The sequence below is a fragment of the Pan paniscus genome, chromosome 4 (genome assembly GCF_029289425.2).
Source record: "Pan paniscus chromosome 4, NHGRI_mPanPan1-v2.0_pri, whole genome shotgun sequence".
NCBI lineage: Eukaryota > Metazoa > Chordata > Mammalia > Primates > Hominidae > Pan > Pan paniscus.
In genome coordinates, this window is record NC_073253.2 from 40503340 (window position 1) to 40525049 (window position 21710).

The window sequence follows — 21710 nt, forward strand, 5'->3', positions numbered from 1 at the left end:
TCTCAACAGTTGGTTTATTAGCCATGTCTTTTTGTTTTGTTTTGTGGCCTGTTGTGTTGGTTTTCTCCAGCTTCTTCCTTCCTTTTAGTTTTGGAAACTAAACCCAGAACATATGAGAAATATTTTCAAATATACAGGGAAAAAAATGATAGACTAGTGTCCTAATTTCTGTACCAAGTCTAGATTGAACAAATGTGAAGATTTTGCCATATTTGTTTTAGTGTAAGGGAGAACTAAATACAATATTTATTGATTATAATAAAAGATACAATTGATGTTCTTTTTGAACCCTTCCCTAATACCACTCTGCTTTCTCCTTTCCTCCCCAGAGATAATTGCACTCCTGAAGTTAGTGTTTATTTTCCTACTTATGGTTTCATATTTATGTCTGTAAACATTATAAAATATTATTTAGTGTGCTTTCTTAGTTTTTAAACCATTTTTTGTTGTAAAAAATTATACATAATACCTTATTTGTAGGTGAACAGTTCAGTGGCTCTTATGCACAGTGTTTTGTACCCATCACCACTGTCTATATCCAAAGCTTTTCAGTCATCTGCAACATCAACTTTCTCCCCATTAAACAATTAACTCCCCTTTTCCCCTACCCCCATCTTCTGGTAGGTAACCTGTTTTCTGCTTTCTGTCCCTATGAATTTGCCCATGCTAGCTACCTCATCTAAATGGAATCATACAATATTTGTTTTTCTGTGTCTGGCTTACTTCATTAAACATAATGTCTTTGAGGTCCATCATGTTGTAGCATATACAGTATCAAAATTCCATTCCTTTTTATGGCTGGATAGTATTCTTTTGTTTGAATATACAGTATTTTGTTTTGCCATTCATCTATTGATGGACAGTTAGGTTGTTTCTACCTTTTGGCTATTGTGAATAATGCTTCAGTGAATGTTGGTGTACAGATACCTGTTTGAGTCTCTGCTTTCACTTCTTTTGAATGTATACCTGAGGATGAAATTGGTGGGTCATACGGTAATTCTGTGTTTCATTTTTTGAGGAACTGTCAAACTGTTTTCCACTGTGTCTGTACTTCCTCCTCCTGGGTTCAAGTGATTCTCCTGCCTCAGCCTCCTGAGTAGCCACCATGGCCGGCTAATTTTCTGTATTTTTAGTAGAGATGGGGTTTCACCATGTTGATCAGGCTGGTCTTGAACTCCTAATCTCATGATCTGCCTACCTTGGCCTCCCAAAATGCTGGGATTACAGGCGTGAGCCACTGTGCCTAGCCTTATTTAGTGTGTTTTTAAACTTTTTATACGTGGCATCATTTTGTTCATTTACTGGCCCACATTTTTACTGAGCATTTTTAAAAGAGTTATCAATGTTGATTTAGGTAGCCATAATTCATTTGTTTTAAATACTACACAGTATTTTTATTACATACATATTACAGTTTATTCATATATTTCCCTACTGTTGGGCACTTAGGTTGTGTCCGGTCATCCTAGTTTAAAAGTAGTCCTGTAATGAATGTTACAAATGTTTTTTGCATATGTACAGATGGCCCTTGACTTATGATGGTTTGGCTTTTGATTTTATGATGGTACAAAAGTGATACTCATTCAGTAGAAACAGTCATTTGAATTTTTATCTTTTCTTTTGCTAATGATATGTGGTATGATACTCTCTCATGAAGCTGGGCAGTGGCTGCCAATCGCAGCTCCCAGTCAGCCAGGTGATCGCAAGGGCAACCAACCAATACTCTACAGAGTACTGTATTCAATAAAGTATGTGAAATATTCAACAGTTTATCATAAAATAGGCTTTGTGTTAGATGATTTTGCCCGGCTATAGGCTGAAGGCTGTGTTCCGAACTGTAAGTGTTCAGAACACATTTAAGGTAAGTGAGGCTAAGCTATGATGTTTGATAGGTTAGGTGTAGTGAATGCATTTTTGACTTAGTGGTATTTTCAATTTATGATGGGTTTATCAGAATGTAACCCCAGTGTAAGTCAGGGAGCATCTGTATAAGGAATTAGGGTTTATACCTAGAAGTAGAATTGGATCATAAAAGTCTCTTCAACTTTACTGTTGCAAAATTATTATCCCACCAGCAGAGTGTGTGTTTCCATTTCCCTTATTCTTCTTGGTGCTTGTCATATCCTGCAGGTGTGAAAATCATATCTTATCTTTCCTTGGCAGCTAGTGAGGTTTATCATCTTTATCTTTGTTTATTGACCACTCAGATTTCATTAGGTGTGAAATTCCTGTTCATAGTCTCTGTCAGTTTTTCTTTGGGATAACTTTGTCTTTTGAATTCAATTTCAGAAATTCTTTATATATTCTGAGTACTAATTGTTTGTTTTACTCTAAATATCTCCTAATCTGTGTCTTTCTGGTATCATTTTCATGTAGAATGGTGCAGTTCAATACAGTAATCACTAATTTAAATATAAGTTTAAGTTCAGTTCCTCAGTAGTCACATGTGGCTAGTGGCTACTGTATTGGACAGTGCTGGTAATAGGACATGTCTATCATCACAGAAAGTTCTGTTGCACAGTCCTGATATACTAGGTTTTAAATCTTAATAGATCATAATTTTTCATCATGGACTGTGATTTTTGTGTCTTTTGTAAGGAATCCATCTGAACCCTAATGTCCTAGAGGTATTCTCCTATGTTTTCTTTTAAACATTTTGTTTTTCACATTAGGTCTTAGAATTTGTTCAGAATTTATGTTGATGTGAGGTCAGGATCTGACTTGCTTTTTTATATGGATTTTTATTTCAGCACCATTATTTTAGTAGTTTATCCATTCTTTGCTGAAGTGTAATGCCTTTTCTGTCATTTGGCAAGTTGTAGTGTATGTGTGGTTCTTTCCTAGTGGAGTTTCTTTGTGACTTATTTGTGGATTTTTTGTTTGTTTGTTTTTTGGTATTTTTCTTCTCCTTCTCCCTCCCACTCCCAGTCCGTTTATATATCCTTCTGTCAATACTAGGTTGTTTCAATTACTATGGTTTTAAATGCTTGGTTTCAAATACTTGGTACTTGTTTCAAATACTTGGTATCTACTTGGACAAGTCTCTATCCTTATTTTTCTTCTTCAGAATTGACCTGAATATTATTTCTTTTTTTTTTTTTGGAGCTTTTAAATTCATGTATAATAGTTGTACATACTGAATATTTTCTTATCCTTTGTTCTTTCATTTTTGAATTTGGGATCAAGTTTTGTTAAGTTTCATTAAAAAATAAGTTGTGTTGGGATTTGTTTGGAATTGCATGGAATTTATAGATCAATTTGATGAGAACTGGTATTTTTATACTATTGAGTCTGACAGTCTTTTTATTCAGTTTTTCTATGTCCCTCCGTAACATTTAATCATTTTTTTCTTTAAAAGCAAAGCACTTTTTTTACAAAAATTGGCCAGGCATGGCGGTGGGTGCCTGTAATCCCAGCTACTCAGGAGACTGAGGCAGGAGAATTGCTTGAACCTAGGAGGCGGAGGTTGCAGTGAGCTGAGATCGCGCCACTGCATTCCAGCCTGGGTGACATAGCAAGACTCCGTCTCCAAAAAAAAAAAAAAAAAGCGAAGCACATTTTTAAAGGATTTTTATTGTTCAGTCGTGTTAAAACTTTTATTTGGGATTTTTATTTAGAATTTTTATTTATAAATGAAACTACTGTATACTTGAGTTGTGTTGCTGGTGTTTTGGTATCAAGGTTATGCTAGCCCCGTTAAGTGAGTTGGGAAGCTTACTTTTCAACTCCTGTTTTTCAAAACAGTGGATATTTGGGATTTCTAGAAAATTCTAAATGTGTTTTTCAGCTTGCAAGCAATACTTTGAGAAGTATCCAGGAGACCATGAACTCCTTTGGGAAGTTGAAGGTGTTGGACACTGGTACCAGCGAATACCAGTCACCAGAGCATTACAAAGAGAAGCACTTAAAATTCCAGGTAAGAGTGTTTTCAGTTTGAACATAAGTTCAGTTTATTTATTTTTGGTAGCCTGTCCTTGCTGGCCCATAAGTCCAGTTTAAAAAGCAGAGGCTAATAATGGTTGTGTCTTAGAGTCCAGAGTGGTGGTGTATTATAATGTGATTGTTCTAGTAACAGACTCTCTTGTCTAAGGTTTGAATTTTGGTAATGTATTAACTTTTGAGTCCTTAGTAACAAGGAGACCTAGAACAGCCCAGTAGGAATTGGTGGGTAAGAAATAAACGTAGATTACTCAAACGGCATAGAATAGGCACCAGGGGGTCCAAAGTACCCCTTAATCTCATGCACTTCTCCCCAAAGCTACTAAATACTTAAAATAACTATTTAACATTGTATATAATGGCAATGTTGCATTATAGGATATTGGTGAAGAGAACATCTCACACCTAGATTTTCGCGACCCTTCTGTCCAGGCTGCTCTTCAGAGCTTTTAGGAAAATCAGTACAATGTTAGAGTTAAAACCAAATACTGATTCGGTTACAGTTTTTAAAATTCTTCTATACGCAGCACTTTCTCAAAATGAACCTAAAAGACCTATGTCTGGAGAATATGGTCCTGCATCTGTTCCAGAATATGAAGCAAGAACTGAAGACAATCAGTCTAGTGAGATGCAGCTAACTGTAGGTACACTGTCTATATGTTTATTGTTGTAAATAAAATTTTTGTGCTTTTAAAAAATAGATACAGGTTATATTTGAGTTTTAAATGTCATAGTTCATTCAACAAAGCTATGTAATTTCTACTGTGTTAGTTTTCCTGGCATCTTCTGTTAATATTACTAAGGACTTTAATTTTCTTTGAAAAATAATTTTAATGATGTTAAAAGTATGAGCTAATTTAAAGGTAATTTAGAATAAACATAAAATAATATAGAAGAAAATAAAAATCTATAATCCCACTATTCAGATATAGCCACTGTTAAAATTTTTGCATATATATTTAATATCGCATATTATAAAGCATGTATCTGTATATATTGTATTTTTATTTTTATTCTCTTGGATTGCTTCTAACTGCTGTTCTCCATTAATGTAATATGGGAAGCATTTTCTATGGCATTAAATCATTAAAATGTGATTGTTACATAGCAGCACACTATTCTATTATCTATTTTATGTAACTATCATTATTTGTTTCCTTAACGTAGGATCCTTAAATTTTTAACATTTTTAAATGACCCAGGAGCAAACACATTTATATATGAATCCTTGTGTATATGTAATTACTTATCTTAACATACAAATTTCCAGAAGTGGAATTAGTAGGTGAAAGACTATGAAGTTGTTATGTTGTAAAGTTTGAGGCTGTATATGCTAGTCTTTGTAGAATGTAATGCACTTTGCAAATATTAGATATCCTGAAAGTAGAAGGACAGGTCCCATTACCAAACTCCACAGGACTTACCAGGTCCTTTTCTAGAACTGATGTTTTCTAGAACTGATGCTTCTAGAACTTGATATTGCTTAAAATACGGCCCATTGATGGGACTCTAGAAGTCTAGGGTTTTGGGGGATGGCATTTATTACAGTCATATTTTTGTATGTGTGTATCTAAGTTTATTTTTGGTGAGTGTTAGAAACACTACATATGTTGTACGTGTGTATCTAAGTTTATTTTTGGTGAGTGTTAGAAACAACTGCTTTAGGGAATTATTTGTGCTTATTTTCTGTCTTAATTAGCATGAGAGTTGACTATTTGAGTGGCAAATTTGTAAACATTTTTAAGAATAACAATATATGTAAGGAGTTAGATTCTTGGGATTTTTTCCCCCTACTTTTGGAAATTCAGACTTGAGAATAAGCTCCTGTTCTACTGCAGTCCAAATTCCTGAGAGATACACAGATTCATTTAGTATTGGCCAGTTATAAAATCAAGGAAAGTAGAAAATCTACTCTTCCTATAAATGTAACGAGAGCAATGATTTACTTTAATACTAAGCCAAATAATTTTAGATGTGTCATTTGAGTGAGAATATATGACAGTGGTACTATATCATACAGTTGACAGCATAAATTAGATTTTAGAATCTAACCTATTTAAGATTTTAGAAATTCATATTCTTCATATTACTTTAATGTTTTAAATAGTTGAAGGAAATGTTTATCATATTAAACTATATCTCTTTTTGTTAGTAGCCACAAATAGTTTAGTTTATTTCAACTACATGATTTATTCTTTAGGTGATGATGGTATTGTTACCTGCTTTTTCCTATTATTTATCTTACACTTTTTGCACCTTTTATTTATTCATCTTTATCTACATTTTAACCTTTTCTTGTTGGACTACAAGTTGGTTGAAGCAAGATATTTGTCATATGATTTATCACAATTGCTCCCTTGCTTTTGTTCTATAAATTGAAGGCTGTGTGCCCACTATATTGTGGAGTTTTAGTAAGCATGTAATGGATGAATAAAGTAGTTACTATGGCAAGCATTGGACATATAAAGATATGGTTCTTAGACATGGGAGAACTAGATGGTCCATTGTTGGAAATATATAATATACTATAGCATAATAATTGCTTTATTATAGCAAGTAATTGGAGGTACATAGGAGAGGATGACTTTTAAAGGGTGGGTGGGAATTTTCTTAGGGCATTCCAGACGATAGCATGTAAAAAAGTTACAGAGATGTAAGGGAAATGGCATGTTTGATATGAAAGAGGTATTTGTTATTGAATAGGTTGAGAATTTGTATTCTAAGCAGTGGTTGGCCATTAAAAGTTTTTTCCTCTTTTTTTTTAAATCAAAAAAATGGTACAATTTGTGATTCGAAAGTATCACTTTGTCATCAGGGTGGAGGGGTGTAGATGGGATGTGATTAGAACGAGGGATATGAGTGAGGAGGCTGTTGGAATAGTTGGTTCAAGAGACTAAAGATATAAACTAAAGCAATGGTAGTACAAAGGACAGGACAGTTTTAAGAGATTCTTCAGTTAAAATTGAAAGGCTTTGTGATTGATTAAATGTGAGTTAGGAAGAAGTCATTACTGACTCACTGTTTTCTGGCTAGAATGACTGACTGAATCGTCATTAAGCAAGATAGGGAATAATATTGGGGAAAGATAAAGTTCATTTTGGGAATGATTGAGTGTGAAATAGGATGGGACATCCACTGGGAGATATTTCATTGGAAATAAAGCTTTGGAAATCAGGAAGAAAGTTTGGAGGCTTAAGTCTCATATTTGAATTCATCAATAAGCAGATACTGAAGTAAGCATAGTGAAGGGAGAGCATGTGCACTGAGCAGAGAAGGTGGCTGAGGACAGAATTAGGAGACACTAGTGGACACACTATGACATATTAGATGACTTGCATATGTTCTCAGTCTTTTAAACTGAAGCTGAACTATAACCTTTTTATTTTTAAAGTAAATGTTGTTAACAAAAAGTGCTATTTGGAAAACATTTTACAAGTTTTTCTTTGAAACTATAAGTGAAATAGATCCATAGGGAGAAAAAATAGTCTAAAACTTTGGGTTTGAATCTCTCTCTTTTTTAGATTGATTCTCTAAAAGATGCCTTTGCAAGCACTTCTGAAGGTAAGAAATTCAACTGATATATCAGTAAGTATTTGAGACACTTCAAATTAGGGCTGTGTATGTGTGTGTGCATGCATGTGTGTGTGGTGTGTCACCCTGAGAAAGTGAAGACTTAACCAGCTCTAAAATCTAGATCTGGGTTCTCATGCCACCACTGCCACTGATTTTGCTATGTGAACACTGAGTAAGCTATTGTACCTCTCTCTTCCTTGTTTCCTTAGCTATAAAATAGGGATGGTAATGTCTACGTTGTTTATTTTCCAAGATTATTGGGGGGGAACGCAAGTGAAATACAAAAACACTTTGCAAAGCCCAAGATAACATGGAACGTGAGGAATGACTTACACAGTTCATATAACTTGACAAAGTTACATAATTTAGAAAAAGATGTAAATTATAAAATAATTTTCTTAGCCTGACATAAGTGAGGGGAGGGTGAACCTGTGTAATGTGGAGGATATGTGTAAACTAGTGTAGTTCTTGCATTTCTGTGTATTTTAATAGGTAGTCCTTTTAATATATAATCAATTAAGTGCAGTTTTGCTGTTTTTCTCCTCAGGTCATGATAAAACATCTGTTTCCACTCATACTCGAAGTGGTAATCTAAAGCGGCCAAAGATTGGAAAGCGGTTTCAGGATTCTGAATTTAGCAGTTCTCAAGGTGAAGATGAAAAGACCTCCCAGACTTCACTTACAGCTTCAATAAACAAGTAAATAATTGTTGATTTTACTCTCATTTTTTATTTGTACTTTTATTTTTTGTTTATACTTTTATATTATCAATATTTAATATTTTATATATAATATATACTATTTTATATTGTTTATTATACTTTTGGTATACTTTTAATATACTTTTTGGTATTTAGCATTTAAGGTAGAGGCGATTACACTGTTTGTGTAGCAGATGACTTTGGTGTAGCAGTTTGTATTTGAATTATTTATATTTGAATTATTGTACAAGATTATTAGTTGTTTATCAGTGCTAAGTGTTACCTTGACAATGCTATTGGGAGAAGCTGCTAATAAGAGACTGGCATAAACTCACTTCATGTGTGAAAATCCAGGAGACTATTCTAGTGACTATATTATCCCAAATTAGTCATTATCACCACGCTGAATTTGATGGTATGGTTTTAAGTAATGCTGAGATATAGTCAGTTTTTTTTCCCCCCACATTCAATTCTTTTATTTAATTTTCTAGTGGACAGTTTACATATCTCCCTGTCTTTTAAGTTAGTGTGACAGTTTTCCATAATAAACTACTTAAAAGAGAAGCTTTGGTCAAGAATGGAATGAAATTGCAAAAAAAAAACAAACAAAAACATTGCTTTTAAAAAACCAACACTTTCACCAATTTTATATTCAAACAAAACCACATGATATTGGCGTGATGTGTGTTTTCAGTGTTTCCTTGGGGCTGGCTTCCTAGCCATCGTGCCACGGCACAGCTGCAGTCAGCCATAGTTTGTCATGCTGGATGGCGGAGGCTCACTCAGCTTCAAATTATCCTTGAAATCCCAAATTGTCATGGCTCTCCATCGATGCCAGTAGTGCAATATTTGCGACAATCTTTCTCGTCCACCTCATAAATAGAGACTTGAGTGATGCTATTCTGGTGCAGCATCTTCAAAGCCATGTTGCAGCCCTCAGTCGTGGCCCTCTTGTCCATGTTGCAGAAGCATTCCATGGCAGACATGTTGCGTTGGATGCTCTGTTTTGGAAAGTCTAACTTGGAGACAAAGGTCAGGCAACCACGGTCATCGTAGTTCAAGAGCATTGGTCAGCAGTCATGGCCAGCAGCCACGGCGCTGTTGTGTGAGACAGACGACACACTCAGGAGCAGCTGGAACTCCGTCTTCAGATTGAGACATGCACACTTTTTGAGGCATCAGCAGCAGACATGGTGCTGTCGTGGCTGGCCCAGACCAGGTGGCTCCCACTGGCGGAGAAGCTGACCCCGTGGACCCAGCCACCAGTGCCACTGCCACCAAACTCTGACATCAGCTGCCCAAAAGGCATCTTGCTGTCCCAGGGCATGCTGGCCAGCTTTTCATCCACTTCTTTAATGTAGGAAGAAAACACTCTGTGTTTGAAGTCACATGATCCTGCTGCCAGCAAAACATTGTTGGGATGCCAATCCAAGCTGAGGACTGTGGAGCGAATCAGCTTTTTAATGTGCTTGCTCACCCACCAGGCATTTTCAGACTCAAAGTAACAAACTGAAATGAGTCGTGCTTCACTTCCCACAGCAAATTTGTTCTTTAGGGCGGACCACTTCACAAAAGTAGCTGTGCGATTAATTCTCAGGATCATCAGTGTTGGCTTCCAGACACCATCTTTCTGACTCCAGACATAGGCATTGTGGTCTGCCCCACAAGTGACGATGTGGTCACTCTTGGGAGCCCAGTCAATATCTGTGATGTGTCCATTGTGCTCCTTGAGTTCGTGAGCTTTCACACACTGGTGCCCATTCTTCTTATAGATGTGCACTTCGTGATTATTGACACTGAGGGCAGTCTGGGTACGATCCCTGTTTCAGGCACGACAGTTGATTGGCTCTAGTAAAAACTGATGCAGTGACATTATTCTTAGTGTTTTCAAAGGAGAGAAAGCTGGGGTCGGGGCAGTCCGGACGGTCTTGGAGCAGAGGATTTGTGGACTCTGGGCAGTCGATGTGAACAGGGCTCTAGTCAGTTTTAAAATACCCTCAATTTTACTTTATTGATTCATTTTACTGGGCTATTGGATATAAATTAGTGATAACCATAAATAGTACAGTGAATTCCTTCAGGAATTTAGTTGCCAACTGAATCAACAGAACACTTGAGTCTCAGCTTTATCCTCTTTCTTTGAATCTTAAAGCAAGACTCTAACTTTTATAATAAAATAAGATTTCTGCCCTAACAGTTCTGCCAACTGTTCCTGAGTCAACCATTTAGTTAATTCATAACTTTGCCATTTTAACTGTCAAATTATTTTAGTCAAGTAGAGAATTCTGTAGCTGTGCTAATCCTTATACAAATAATTTTAAATTTGGGTAATAAAGTATGTAAATGTTTTGTTTTGGTGAAAATTTGTAATGTTAAAGATAGATATAAGGAAATATTTAAATCTAGTAATAAAAATATGAGTTTAGAAAACTGTGGTTTTCTCAGTGAGCAATATTTTGATATAGTACCCTTTTTAGAAGGGTAACAATATATTTTAGATTGAACCTCCCAGAATTATTGTGGAGTTTTGTTTGCTTTTCATAAACAGAATAGTTAGGAGTTTACGCTTGACTGTTTGCTGAAACATACGAAGAACAAAACATCATCTTTGCCCTCAAAGGATTGACTGCCTAGGGGTAAAGAGAGATATGTACACAGTTAAGAGCACCGTAAGGCGGATTGCGATAGAACAGTAACGGAAAGTGCAGAATGCTGTGGATACAGAGGAAAGAGTGTTGGATTCTAATTGAGGGAATGGAGAGATTTGGCATTTGGGCCTGGGCTTCAAAGATAAGTAGAAACTCAACAAGCAGAGCTGGGAGAGAAGACTTTCTAGTGTAAAGGTCCACCGACTGTGGCCTGTAGGCCAAATCTGGCCTGCCACCTGGTTTTGTGAATAAAATTTTATTGTAAGACACCCATGCTCATTAAGCTTATATATTTTTATTGTTTATTAAGCATATATATTTTTATATATTATTAAGCTTATATATTTTTAGTTATGTTTGCATTGGAACAGCAGAGTTGAGTGTTTGGAACAGAGACCATATGGCCCACGATGCCTAAAGGAAAGGTTTGCTGACCCCTTATCTACACCAAGGCTGAGAAATAGAACTTTCTGCAGTGATGGAAATATTTTGTATTTACACTGCCCAGTATGATAGCCATTAGCCAGTGTGCCCATTGAACACTTGAAGTATATGGCTAGTGCAACTAAAGAACTCAATTGTTTCATTTAATTTTAATTTAAATGTGAAATAGTCAAGTGTGTCTCGTGGCTATTGTATCTACAGATTTCGACTAAAGCTCTAACATGAGCAAAGGCACAAAGCTAGGAAGGATGTTACTAAGGATAACTGATGAATAAGGTAAATAAAATTATAAGGGTCTAGGCTGGGCACGGTGGCTCATGCTTGTAATCCCAGCACTTTGGGAGGCCGAGGCAGGTGGATCACCTGAGGTCAGGAGTTCGAAACCAGCCTGGACAACATGGCAAAACCCTGTCACTACTAAAAATACAAAAATTAGCCGGGCGTGGTGGCACACTTCTGTAATCCCAGCTACTCAGGAGGCTGAGGCAAGAGAAACGTTTGAACCCAGGAGGCGGAGGTTGCAGTGAGCCAAGATTACGCCACTGCACTCCAGCGTAGGTGACAGAGGGAGACTCTGTCTCAAAAACAAAAACAAACACAAACAAATATGTTAGGCTTTCAAAGAAGGTACACTTTATTCACTGAGCTTATAGAGAACCACCAGACGTTTCTGAGCTGGGCTATCACAGGTGTAGATAATGTGCATTAGAAAGCCAGCTCTTTGAAAGCCTTGATGAAGATGTACTACAAGTCTGAAGCTGAACTGGGGAGAAGTACAGTGGTCCAGAGAGAACTGGGGCCTGAAGCAGAGCTGTGAAAATGGGCATAGAAAGTCAGGAATATATTTGAAAGGCAGTTTTGGAGTTAGAACTAAACCATATAATGTGTTGTCCAAGGTGACATTTTTGAGAATGAAAGGAGCATTATTAATAATTATGCCAGTATCCATAATTATGAACAAAAGTCTGTAAACTGGGACTGCTCCAGGTAAACTGGGATATATGCTCATTCTAATAGAATAAGATCCATGGTCCTTCAGTATAAATGAGGTTAAAAAAAAAAAAAAGATTCAGGCTGGGCGCTGTGGCTCACATCTGTAATCCCAGCACTTTGGGAGGCCAAGATGGGTGGATCACGAGGTCACGAGGTGGAGACCATCCTGGCTAACGTGGTGAAACCCTGTCTTTACTAAAAATACAAAAAATTAGCTGAGTGTGATGGCAGGTGCCTGTAGTCTCAGCTGCTCGGGGCCTGAGGCAGGAGAATCGCTTGAACCTGGGAGGTGGAGGTTGCAGTGAGCCGAGATTGCGCCATTGCACTCCAGCCTGGGCAACAGAGCGAGACTTTATCTCGAAAAAAAAAAAAGATCCATTAAGATATGGATAGAATAAAAGAAGAAGGGTCTAGTTTACATAATTGAGAAGATGGTAATATTATAAGAGGATGAAGAGATTGGTTTTAGACTTGTAAAATCTGAAGTTGTTGACAACATAGTTGATTCTCTAAAATGTTACTTTAAGAAAGGACTTCTGAGATTTTATATTTATCCTTAATAAAACAAGTCAGAATGGTTTTCTTTTGTTTTTTAGATTGGAGTCTACTGCACGCCCATCAGAGAGCTCAGAAGAATTCCTGGAAGAAGAACCTGAACAGAGAGGGATTGAATTTGAGGATGAAAGCAGTGATAGAGATGCACGGCCAGCACTGGAAACCCAGCCACAGCAAGAGAAGCAAGATGGTGAAAAGGTATGAGATCACTTATTCAGCAAAATGAAAAAAAGTAAACTAAATTTTACCTTTCTTAATCACATGTTGTTAGAAAAGTATAGCGTTATATTTTAGAGTGTTAGAAATTGCGTTTAGTGTTAAAAATCATATATATTAAGCAAGGTCAGGTACTAGAGTTGGGGAGAGGATAAAATTACAAATATGATTGTGTTTATAAAAGTTTGAGCTTATAAAAGTTTGAATTATATCGAAGATAAAATAGGGATGTTTAGTAAGATCTTTCGGTGCATTTAAAGTATAAGTTAATTTGTGAAATTAAAACACACATACACAAATGATATAAGATCTACCTTATAGAACCAGTTAAAATGCTTTCAGGTGCAATAAACCTTCAGTGGCACCCCCATTTTAGTTAGAGGGATAGGAATTACTAATCCAGAAAAAAAAATTTGATGACTGTTGATCTCACAAAGTTCTGGAAAAATAACTAAATTCATGTTTTTTAAACACTAGAAAAAAATATATAAACCCTTGGTAACTAAGTAAACTCTTCATCTGGGTTGATTTCTGCAGCTTTAAAGTATTTATCCCCAGCTTCTTTTTTCTTTCCTCTATCCATTTCCATTTTTCTCTTTAGTATCTTCAATCTTTTCCTTTCCACAGATTCTCTATTTCTTCTTTCATATGTTCATAAGTTTCTTGAAAAAATCTTTCAGCTGTTTGCCAAGTCTAGCAGGCAGGTGAATAAGTGAAATTATATTACCAATTTTGTTTTCTTTTTCTTTTTGAGACGGAGTTTTGCTCTTTGCACCCAGGCTGGAGTGCAGTGGCGTGATCTTGGCTCACTGCAACCTCTGCTTCCTGGGTTCAAGTGATTCTCCTGCCTCAGTCTTCCAAGTAGCTGGGATTACAGGTTCCCCCCACCATACCCAGCTAATTTTTGTATTTTTAGTAGAGACGGGGTTTCACCACTTTGGCCAGGCTGGTCTCAAACTCCTTCCCTCAGATGATCTGCCCGCCTCAGCCTCCCAAAGTGCTGGGATTACAGGCGTGAGCCACCATGCCCAGCTAATTTTGTTTTCTTAAGTTACTCTGATTTAAGTTACTCCTGCTTCCTCTCTTTCATGAAATGACATATATTATGTCAGCTCACTGCAGCCTCCATCTCCTGGGTTTAAGCAATTCTCCTGCCTCTGCCTCCCGAGTAGCTAGGATTACAGGTACACCAACACGCCCGGCTAATTTTTGTGTTTGTTTTTTTTTTTTTGAGACGGAGTAGCGCTCTGTCGCCCAGGCTGGAGTGCAGTGGCGCGATCTCGGCTCACTGCAAGCTCTGCCTCCCGGGTTCAGGCCATTCTCCTGCCTCAGCCTCCTGAGTAGCTGGGACTACAGGCACACGCCACAACGCCCGGCTAATTTTTTTGTATTTTTTGTAGAGACAGGGTTTCACCGTGTTAGCCAGGATGGTGTTGATCTCCTGACCTTGTGATCCGCCAAGACGGGGTTTCACCATGTTTGCCAGGCTGGTCTTGAACTCCTGATCCGCTCCTCTTGGCCTCCCAAAGTGCTGGGATTACAGGCATGACCTACCATACCCGGCCTCATGAAATGATATTTTTATGTTTATTTTCGTAATATTTCTTTTTTTTTTTTTGAGACAGAGTCTCACTCTGTTGTCCAGCCTGGAGTGCAGTGGCACAATCTCGGCTCACTGCAAGCTCCGCCTCCTGGGTTCATGCCATTCTCCTGCCTCAGCCTCCTGAGTAGCTGGGAGTACAGGTGCCCGCCACCACGCCCCGCTAATTTTTTGTATTTTGAGCAGAGATGGGGTTTCACCATGTTAGCCAGGATGGTCTTGATCTCCTGACTTCATGATCCGCCGAGACAGGGTTTCATCATGTTTGCCAGGCTGGTCTTGAACTCCTGATCCGCTCCTCTCGGCCTCCCAAAGTGCTGGGATTACAGGCATGACCCACCATACCCACCCTCATGAAATGATATTTTTATGTTTATTTTTGTAATATTTCTTTTTTTTTTTTTTTTGAGATGGAGTCTCGCTCTGTCACCCAGCCTGGAGTGCAGTGGCACAATCTCGGCTCACTGCAAGCTCTGCCTCCTGGGTTCACGCCATTCTCCTGCCTCAGCCTCCTGAGTAGCTGGGACTACAGGCGCCTGCCACCACACCCTGCTAATTTTTTCTATTTTTAGTAGAGACGGGGTTTCACCATGTTAGCCAGTATTGTCTTGATCTCCTGACCGTGTGATCCGCCCGCCTTGGCCTTCCAAAGTGCTGGGATTATAGGCTTGAGCCACCGTGCCCAGCCTATTTTTGTAATATTTCAGTAGTTTTTGGGGAGCAGATGGGTGTTTGGTTACATGGATAAATTCATTAGTGGTGATTTCTGAGATTTTGGTGCACCCATCACCCAAGCAGTGTATACTGTACCCAATGTGTAGTCTTTTATCCCTCACCCGCCTCCTACCCTTTCCCCCAAGTCCCCAGAGTCCATGATAACACTCTTATGCCTTTGCATCCTCATAGCTTAGCTCCCACTTACGAGTGAGAACATACGATGTTTGGTTTTCCATTCCTGAGTTACTCCACTTAGAATAACGGTCTCCAACTCCATGCAGGTTGCTGTGAATGCCATTATTTCATTCATTTTTGTGGCTGAGTAGTATTCCATGGTCTATATATACCACTTTTTTTTTTTTTTTTTTTTGAGATGGACTCTTGATCTGTCGCCAGGCTGGAGTGCAGTGGCACGATCTCAGCTCACTGCAACCTCCAACTCCCTGGTTCAAGTGATTCTCCTGCCTCAGCCTCCCAAGTAGCTGGGATTACAGGCACATGCCACCACACCCAGTTAATTTTTGTATTTGTAGTAGAGACGGGGTTTCACCATGTTGGCCAGGATGGTCTCGATCTCTTGACTTCATGATCCACCCACCTCGGCCTCCCAAAGTGCTGGGATTACAGGTGTGAGCCACTGTGCCTGGCCTATATATACCACATTTTCTTTATCTACTCACTGGTTGATGGGCATTTAGCTTGGTTCCATATTTTTTGCAGTTGCAAATTGTGCTGCTATAAACATGCATGTGCAAGTGTCTTTTTCATATGACTTCTTTTTTTCTGGGTAGATAGCCAGTAGTGGGATTGCTCAATCAAATGGTAGTTCTACTTTTAGTACTTTAAGGAATCTCCACACTGTTTTCCATAGTGGTTGTACTAGTTTATGTTCCTACCAGTAGTGTAAAAGTGTTCCCTTTTCACCATATCCACTCCAGCATCTATTTTTTATTGTGGCCATACTTACAGGGGTAAGATGGTATCAAATTGTGGTTTTGATTTGCATTTCCTTGATAATTAGTGTATTAGTCAGGGTTCTCTAAAGGGACAGAACTAATAGGATAGATGTATATAAAGGGGAGTTTATTAAGGGGTTTTAACTCACATGATCACAGAGTCCCACAGTAGGCCATCTGCAAGGTGGGGAGCAAGGGAGCAAGGGAGCAAGGAAGCAAGGAAGCAAGGAAGCAAGGAAGCCAGTCCGAGTCCCAAAGCTAAAGAACCTGGAGTCTGATGTTTGAGAGCAGGAAGCATCCAGCACAGGAGAAAGATGTAGGCTGGGAGGCTAAGCCAGTCTAATCTCTCCATGTTCTTCTGCCTGCTTTTTATTCTGGCCATGCTGGCAGCTGATTAGATGGTGCCCACCTGGATTGAGCGTGGGTTTGCCTCTTCCAGTCCACTGACTCAAATGTTAATTTCTTTTGATAACACCACCCTTACAGCCACACCCAGGATCAATACTTTGCATCCTTCAATCCAATCAAGTTGACACTCAGTATTAACCATTACAAGTCTACCCCTTGTCAGCCTGAACCCATACACACTTCCTGAGATCATACATAATCTTCAAATAAAGACAATAATAAGGTAATAATTATGCCTAACATAATACAACTGTCATTCGTACAAGTGGAAACCCCTAACCCAAATAATATTACATAAACACTTATTTGCTGATATGATGTCAATAAATCTTATGTCACATGATAAAGGAAAAGGGAAATAAAATGAAGATATTTTCTTAGTACAAATGTATACATGCACAAACATGTTCTTAACAAAATAAGGAAGAAATACTCATGGCAATTACAGTCCTCGTTTCTGCAGCTGGTCACGTGGTCGAAGCTGGTGTTGATGACTACCTTCTTCTGCTACTCATTCTGTATTCCCTTTGCCTTCAGCAAGCACCTTAGTGGGTCATGTTTTTTTTTCCTAGTGGAGTAACCCAAACCTTCATTCCTGAAGGGTCTGGGCCATTTGTAGTCTTGCCTGGATTGGGCTGTTGTAGTTTCCCATTGACCTTAATCACAGGGCATCGTAATACTAAGAGACACCCCAAGGGATCTCCTATATTCCATGCATACTCTTCCTTACCTCCATTGTGGAGTAGTAGACTGATTTCATCTTGATAGTCTGGGTCAGTCACCCCAGCCAACACTGTAACTCCCTCCTTAGCCTGTTGACTTAAAGGTAGGAGGAGCCCAGAGTGTCCAAGTGGCAATCTTAACTTCCAGTTTAATGGAATCATTGTTGTGTCTCCTGGTGGCAGCGTTCGTCTCTCTGGAACTAATACCACTAGGCCAGCAGAACGTAATGTCATGGGGACAGGAAGCAAAAATTTTTCTAGTGGATCACTAGGGGTGATGGTGAGTGATGCCATTTCCACTTTTACCCCTGGATTCCTGGACCTGTGAATCCTGGCTATGGGAGAAACAGTACCATATACTGGATGCTTATTCAGAGCATACACAGCCTGCTGGAGACCTTTGCCGCAGCCCTGCTAAGTATTATCACCTAGTTGGCGTTGTAATTGTGACTTCAAAAGGACATTCCACCATTCTGTCAATCCAACTGCTTCAAGATGATGGGGAACATGGTAAGAATAGTGAATTCCATGAGCATGAGCATGAGCCCACTGCCACACTGCTTTTGCTGTAAAGTGAGTGCCTTGTTCAGAGGCAATGCTGTGTGGAGTAGCATGATGATGGATAAGGCCTTCCGCGAGTCCACGGGTGGTAGTCTTGGCAGAAGCATTGCGTGCAGGAGAGGCAAACTCATATCCAGAGTAGGTGTCTATTCCAGTGAGGACAAACCTCTGCTCTTTCCATGATAGAAGAGGTCCAGTGTAATCAACCTGCCACCAATTAGCTGTCTGATCACCCCAAGGACTGGTGTCATATTAAGGGCTTAGTGTTGGTCTGTGCTACTGGCAAGTTGGGCACTCAGCAGTGGCCTTAGCCAGGTCAGCCTTGGTGAGTGGAAGTCCATGTTGCTGAGCCCATGCGTAACCTCCATCCCTGTCACCATGGCCACTTTGTTCATGGACCCATTGGGTGATGACAGGGGCGGCTGGGTAAGGAGGCTTTGTGGTGTCCACAGAACAAGTCATCCTATCCACTCGATTATTAAAATCCTCCTCTGCTGAGGTCACCCTTTGGTAGAGTACTCACATGGGATACAAATATCTTCAGTTTTTCACCACTCAGAGAGGTCCATCCACATACCTCTTCCCCAAATTTGTCACCAGTTTTCCAATCATGCTTCTTTCAAGTCCCTGACCGTCATCCAAACCATTGGCTGCAGTCCATGAATCAGTATTATCACACATCTATCTATTTCTACTTCCTTGGAAAGTGCACAACCAGGTGCACTGCTCGAAGTTCTGCCCACTGGGAAGATTTTCCTTCACCAGTGTCCTTCAGGAAAGGGGCTATAGGGCTGTAGCTGTCCACTTTTGGGTGGTGCCTGCATATCATGCAGAACCATCTTTGAACCAGTCCCTAGTCTTCTCTTCCTCTGTCAGCTGATTATAGGGAACTCCCCATAAGGCCATCGGTGCAGGCTAGGGAAAAGAAGGCCAGGGTGGCAGCAGTGGAGACCATGGGCGTTTGAGCCACTTCCTCATGTAACTTACTTGTGTCTTCAAGACCTGCTCAAGCCTGATCACATATATACCACTTCAATTTGATGATGGAATGCTGCAGTGCATGACCCACTTTATGACTAGATGGGTCAGAAAGCACCCAGTTCATGATAGGCAGTTCAGGTCACATGGTGACTTGATGACCCATAATCAAGCATTCGGTTTCTACCAAAGCCCAGTAACAGGCCAAGAACTGTTTCTCAAAAGGAGAGCAGTTATCTGCAGAAGATGGCAGGGCCTTGCTCCAAAATCTTAGAGGCCTCCACTGTGATTCACCTATGGGAGCCTGCCAAAGGCTCCAAACAGCACTTGTCTCTCTAAAGGAGAGTAGTTATCTGAAGAAGATGGCAGGGCCTTGCTCCAAAATCCTAGAGGCCTCCGCTGTGATTCACCTATGGGGGCCTGCCAAAGGCTTCTCACAGCATCCCTGCCTGCCACTGACACCTCAAGCACCATTAGATCTGCTGGATCATATGGCCCAAGTGGCAGAGCAGCTTGCACAGCAGCCTGGACCTGTCGCAGAGCCTTCTCCTGTTCTGGAGCCCACTCAAAACTGGCAGCCTTTTGGGTCACTCGATAAATGGGCTGGAGTAACACAACCAAATGAGGAATTTGTTGCCTCCAAAATCCAAATAGGCCAACTTGTGCTGTGCCTCTTTCTTGGTTGTAGTAGGGGCCAAATGCAGCATCCTATCCTTTACCTTAGAAGGAATATCTCAACAGGCCCCACACCACTGGACCCCTAGAAACTTTACTGAGGTAGAAGGTCCCTGAATTGTAGTCGGATTTATTTCCCATCCTCTGGCATGCAAATGTCTCATCAATAAGTCCAGTATGTTTGCTACTTCTTGCTCACTGGATCCAATCAGCATAATGTCATCAATGTTATGGGCCAGTGTGATAACTTGTGGAAGTGAAAAGCGATCAAGGTCTCTTTGAACAAGGTTATGACACAAATCTGGAGAGTTGATATACCCCTGAGGTAGGACAGTAAAGGTGTGTTGCTGGCCTTGCCAGCCGAACGCAAATTGCTTCTGGCGGGCCTTATGGACAGGAATGGAGAAAAAGGCATTTGGCAAATCATTGGTGGCTGCATACCAGGTACCAGGAGATATGTTAATTTCCTCAAGCAATGAAACCACATCTGGTGCAGCAGCTGCAATTGGAGTCACCACTTGGTTAAGTTTATGATAATCCACTGTAATTCTCCAAGATCCGTCTTCTGCACAGACCAAATGAGAGAGTTGAACCGGGATGTGATGGGAATCACCACCCCTGCACCGTCCTTGATGGTGGCACTAATCTCTGCAGTGCCTCCAGGGATGTGATATTGTGTTTGATTGACTATTTTTCTTTCTTTCTTTTTTTTTTTTTGAGATGGAGTTTCGCTGTTGTTGCCCAGGCTGGAGTGCAATGGCACGATCTTGGCTCACCGCAACCTCCGCCTCGCAGGTTCAAGCAATTCTCCTGTCTCAGCCTCTCTAGTAGCTGGGATTACAGGCATGTGCCACCATGCCCGGCTAATTTTGTATTTTTAGTAGAGATGGGGTTTCTCCATGTTGGTCAGGCTGGTCTCGAACTCCCGACCTCAGGTGATACGCCCGCCTTGGCCTCCCAAAGTGCTGGGATTACAGGCATGAGCCACCGCCCCCAGCCTGATTGACTGTTTTTCTAGGTAGAGGCAACTCTAATGGTTTCCATTTGGCCTGTCCCACCATAATAGCCCTCACCCCACCAGTCAGAGAGCCATTGTGGGGGCTCTGCCAGCTGTTAAGTATGTCTATGCCAATTAATGCATTCTGGCACTGGGGAAATGACCACAGGATGAGTCCGGGGACCCACTGGACCGACTGTAAGTCAGACCTGAGCTAAAACTCCATTAGATTACCTGATCTTCATAAGCCCCTACTTTAACTGGAGGACCACAGTGACGTTTTGGGTCCCCCGGAATCAACGTCAGCTCAGAGCCAGTGTCCAGTAGTCCATGAAATGTCTGATCATTTCCCTTTCCCCAGTGCACAGTTACCCTGGTAAAAGGCCAGAGGTCTCCTTGGGGAAGGATGGGAGAAAGATTCACAGCATAAATTGTCTCTACTGTAGTGGGGTCCTTCCTCAAGGGGTTTCATTCAAGGGGTTCTGGGTCTATAAAGTGGCTCAAGTCTGGAAATTGAGGGGCTGTGATTCTCTTTTTTTTTTTTTAATAATTCAGATTAGGCTTTTGTCCACTCGACCTGGAAGTTTTCCACTTATATGAATTAAGTAGGAATTCAGTAGGCTTCCTATCATTTCCACTTCTGGGAACACTGTGATTAATTAGCCAGTGCAAAAGCTGTACACAAGTCAGATTATTCTGATTGCTGCTTTGCCTCTGCGGTCCATTATGGTAGCTCGCCCACCTTGCATTTGATGGTTGAGTGCTCCCACTTGGCCTCTGCCACGTCAGGATCCAATTATTCCCGTTCTAAATTTTGTAGTTGAGTGACTGCAGTTCCCACTGTTAGATCTGGCATACAGAGAAGAGTAATCATAGAGCTCTTTGAAGATTAACATGCTGCCCTCACAAATCTCTTTCGCAAAGCATCGGTCAAGGGTATATCTTCTGGACCCTCCCAGCTGGGATGAGTAGGTCTAAAGTGACTAATCCACTCCACCATCCCAATCTCCCTAAGCCTTTGGATCTC

At 40.0% G+C, this 21710-nt stretch overlaps 1 protein-coding gene and 1 pseudogene across 9 annotated transcripts in view; one reads left to right on the forward strand and one right to left on the reverse strand.

Annotated features, from left to right (window-relative positions):
• FAM169A (family with sequence similarity 169 member A) overlaps positions 1–21710 on the forward strand; it is a 92816-nt gene that overhangs the window by 61819 nt on the left and 9287 nt on the right. For all 9 annotated transcript variants that reach the window (XM_003810466.7, XM_034959945.3, XM_008962825.5 and 6 more), the window contains 5 exons: positions 3788–3916; positions 4467–4579; positions 7461–7500; positions 8060–8210; positions 12895–13051. In XM_003810466.7, the coding sequence (XP_003810514.2) occupies positions 3788–3916; positions 4467–4579; positions 7461–7500; positions 8060–8210; positions 12895–13051 (590 nt within the window). The remainder of the gene's footprint in view (positions 1–3787; positions 3917–4466; positions 4580–7460; positions 7501–8059; positions 8211–12894; positions 13052–21710) is intronic.
• On the reverse strand, positions 8226–10200 carry LOC103784767 (actin-related protein 2/3 complex subunit 1A-like; annotated as a pseudogene).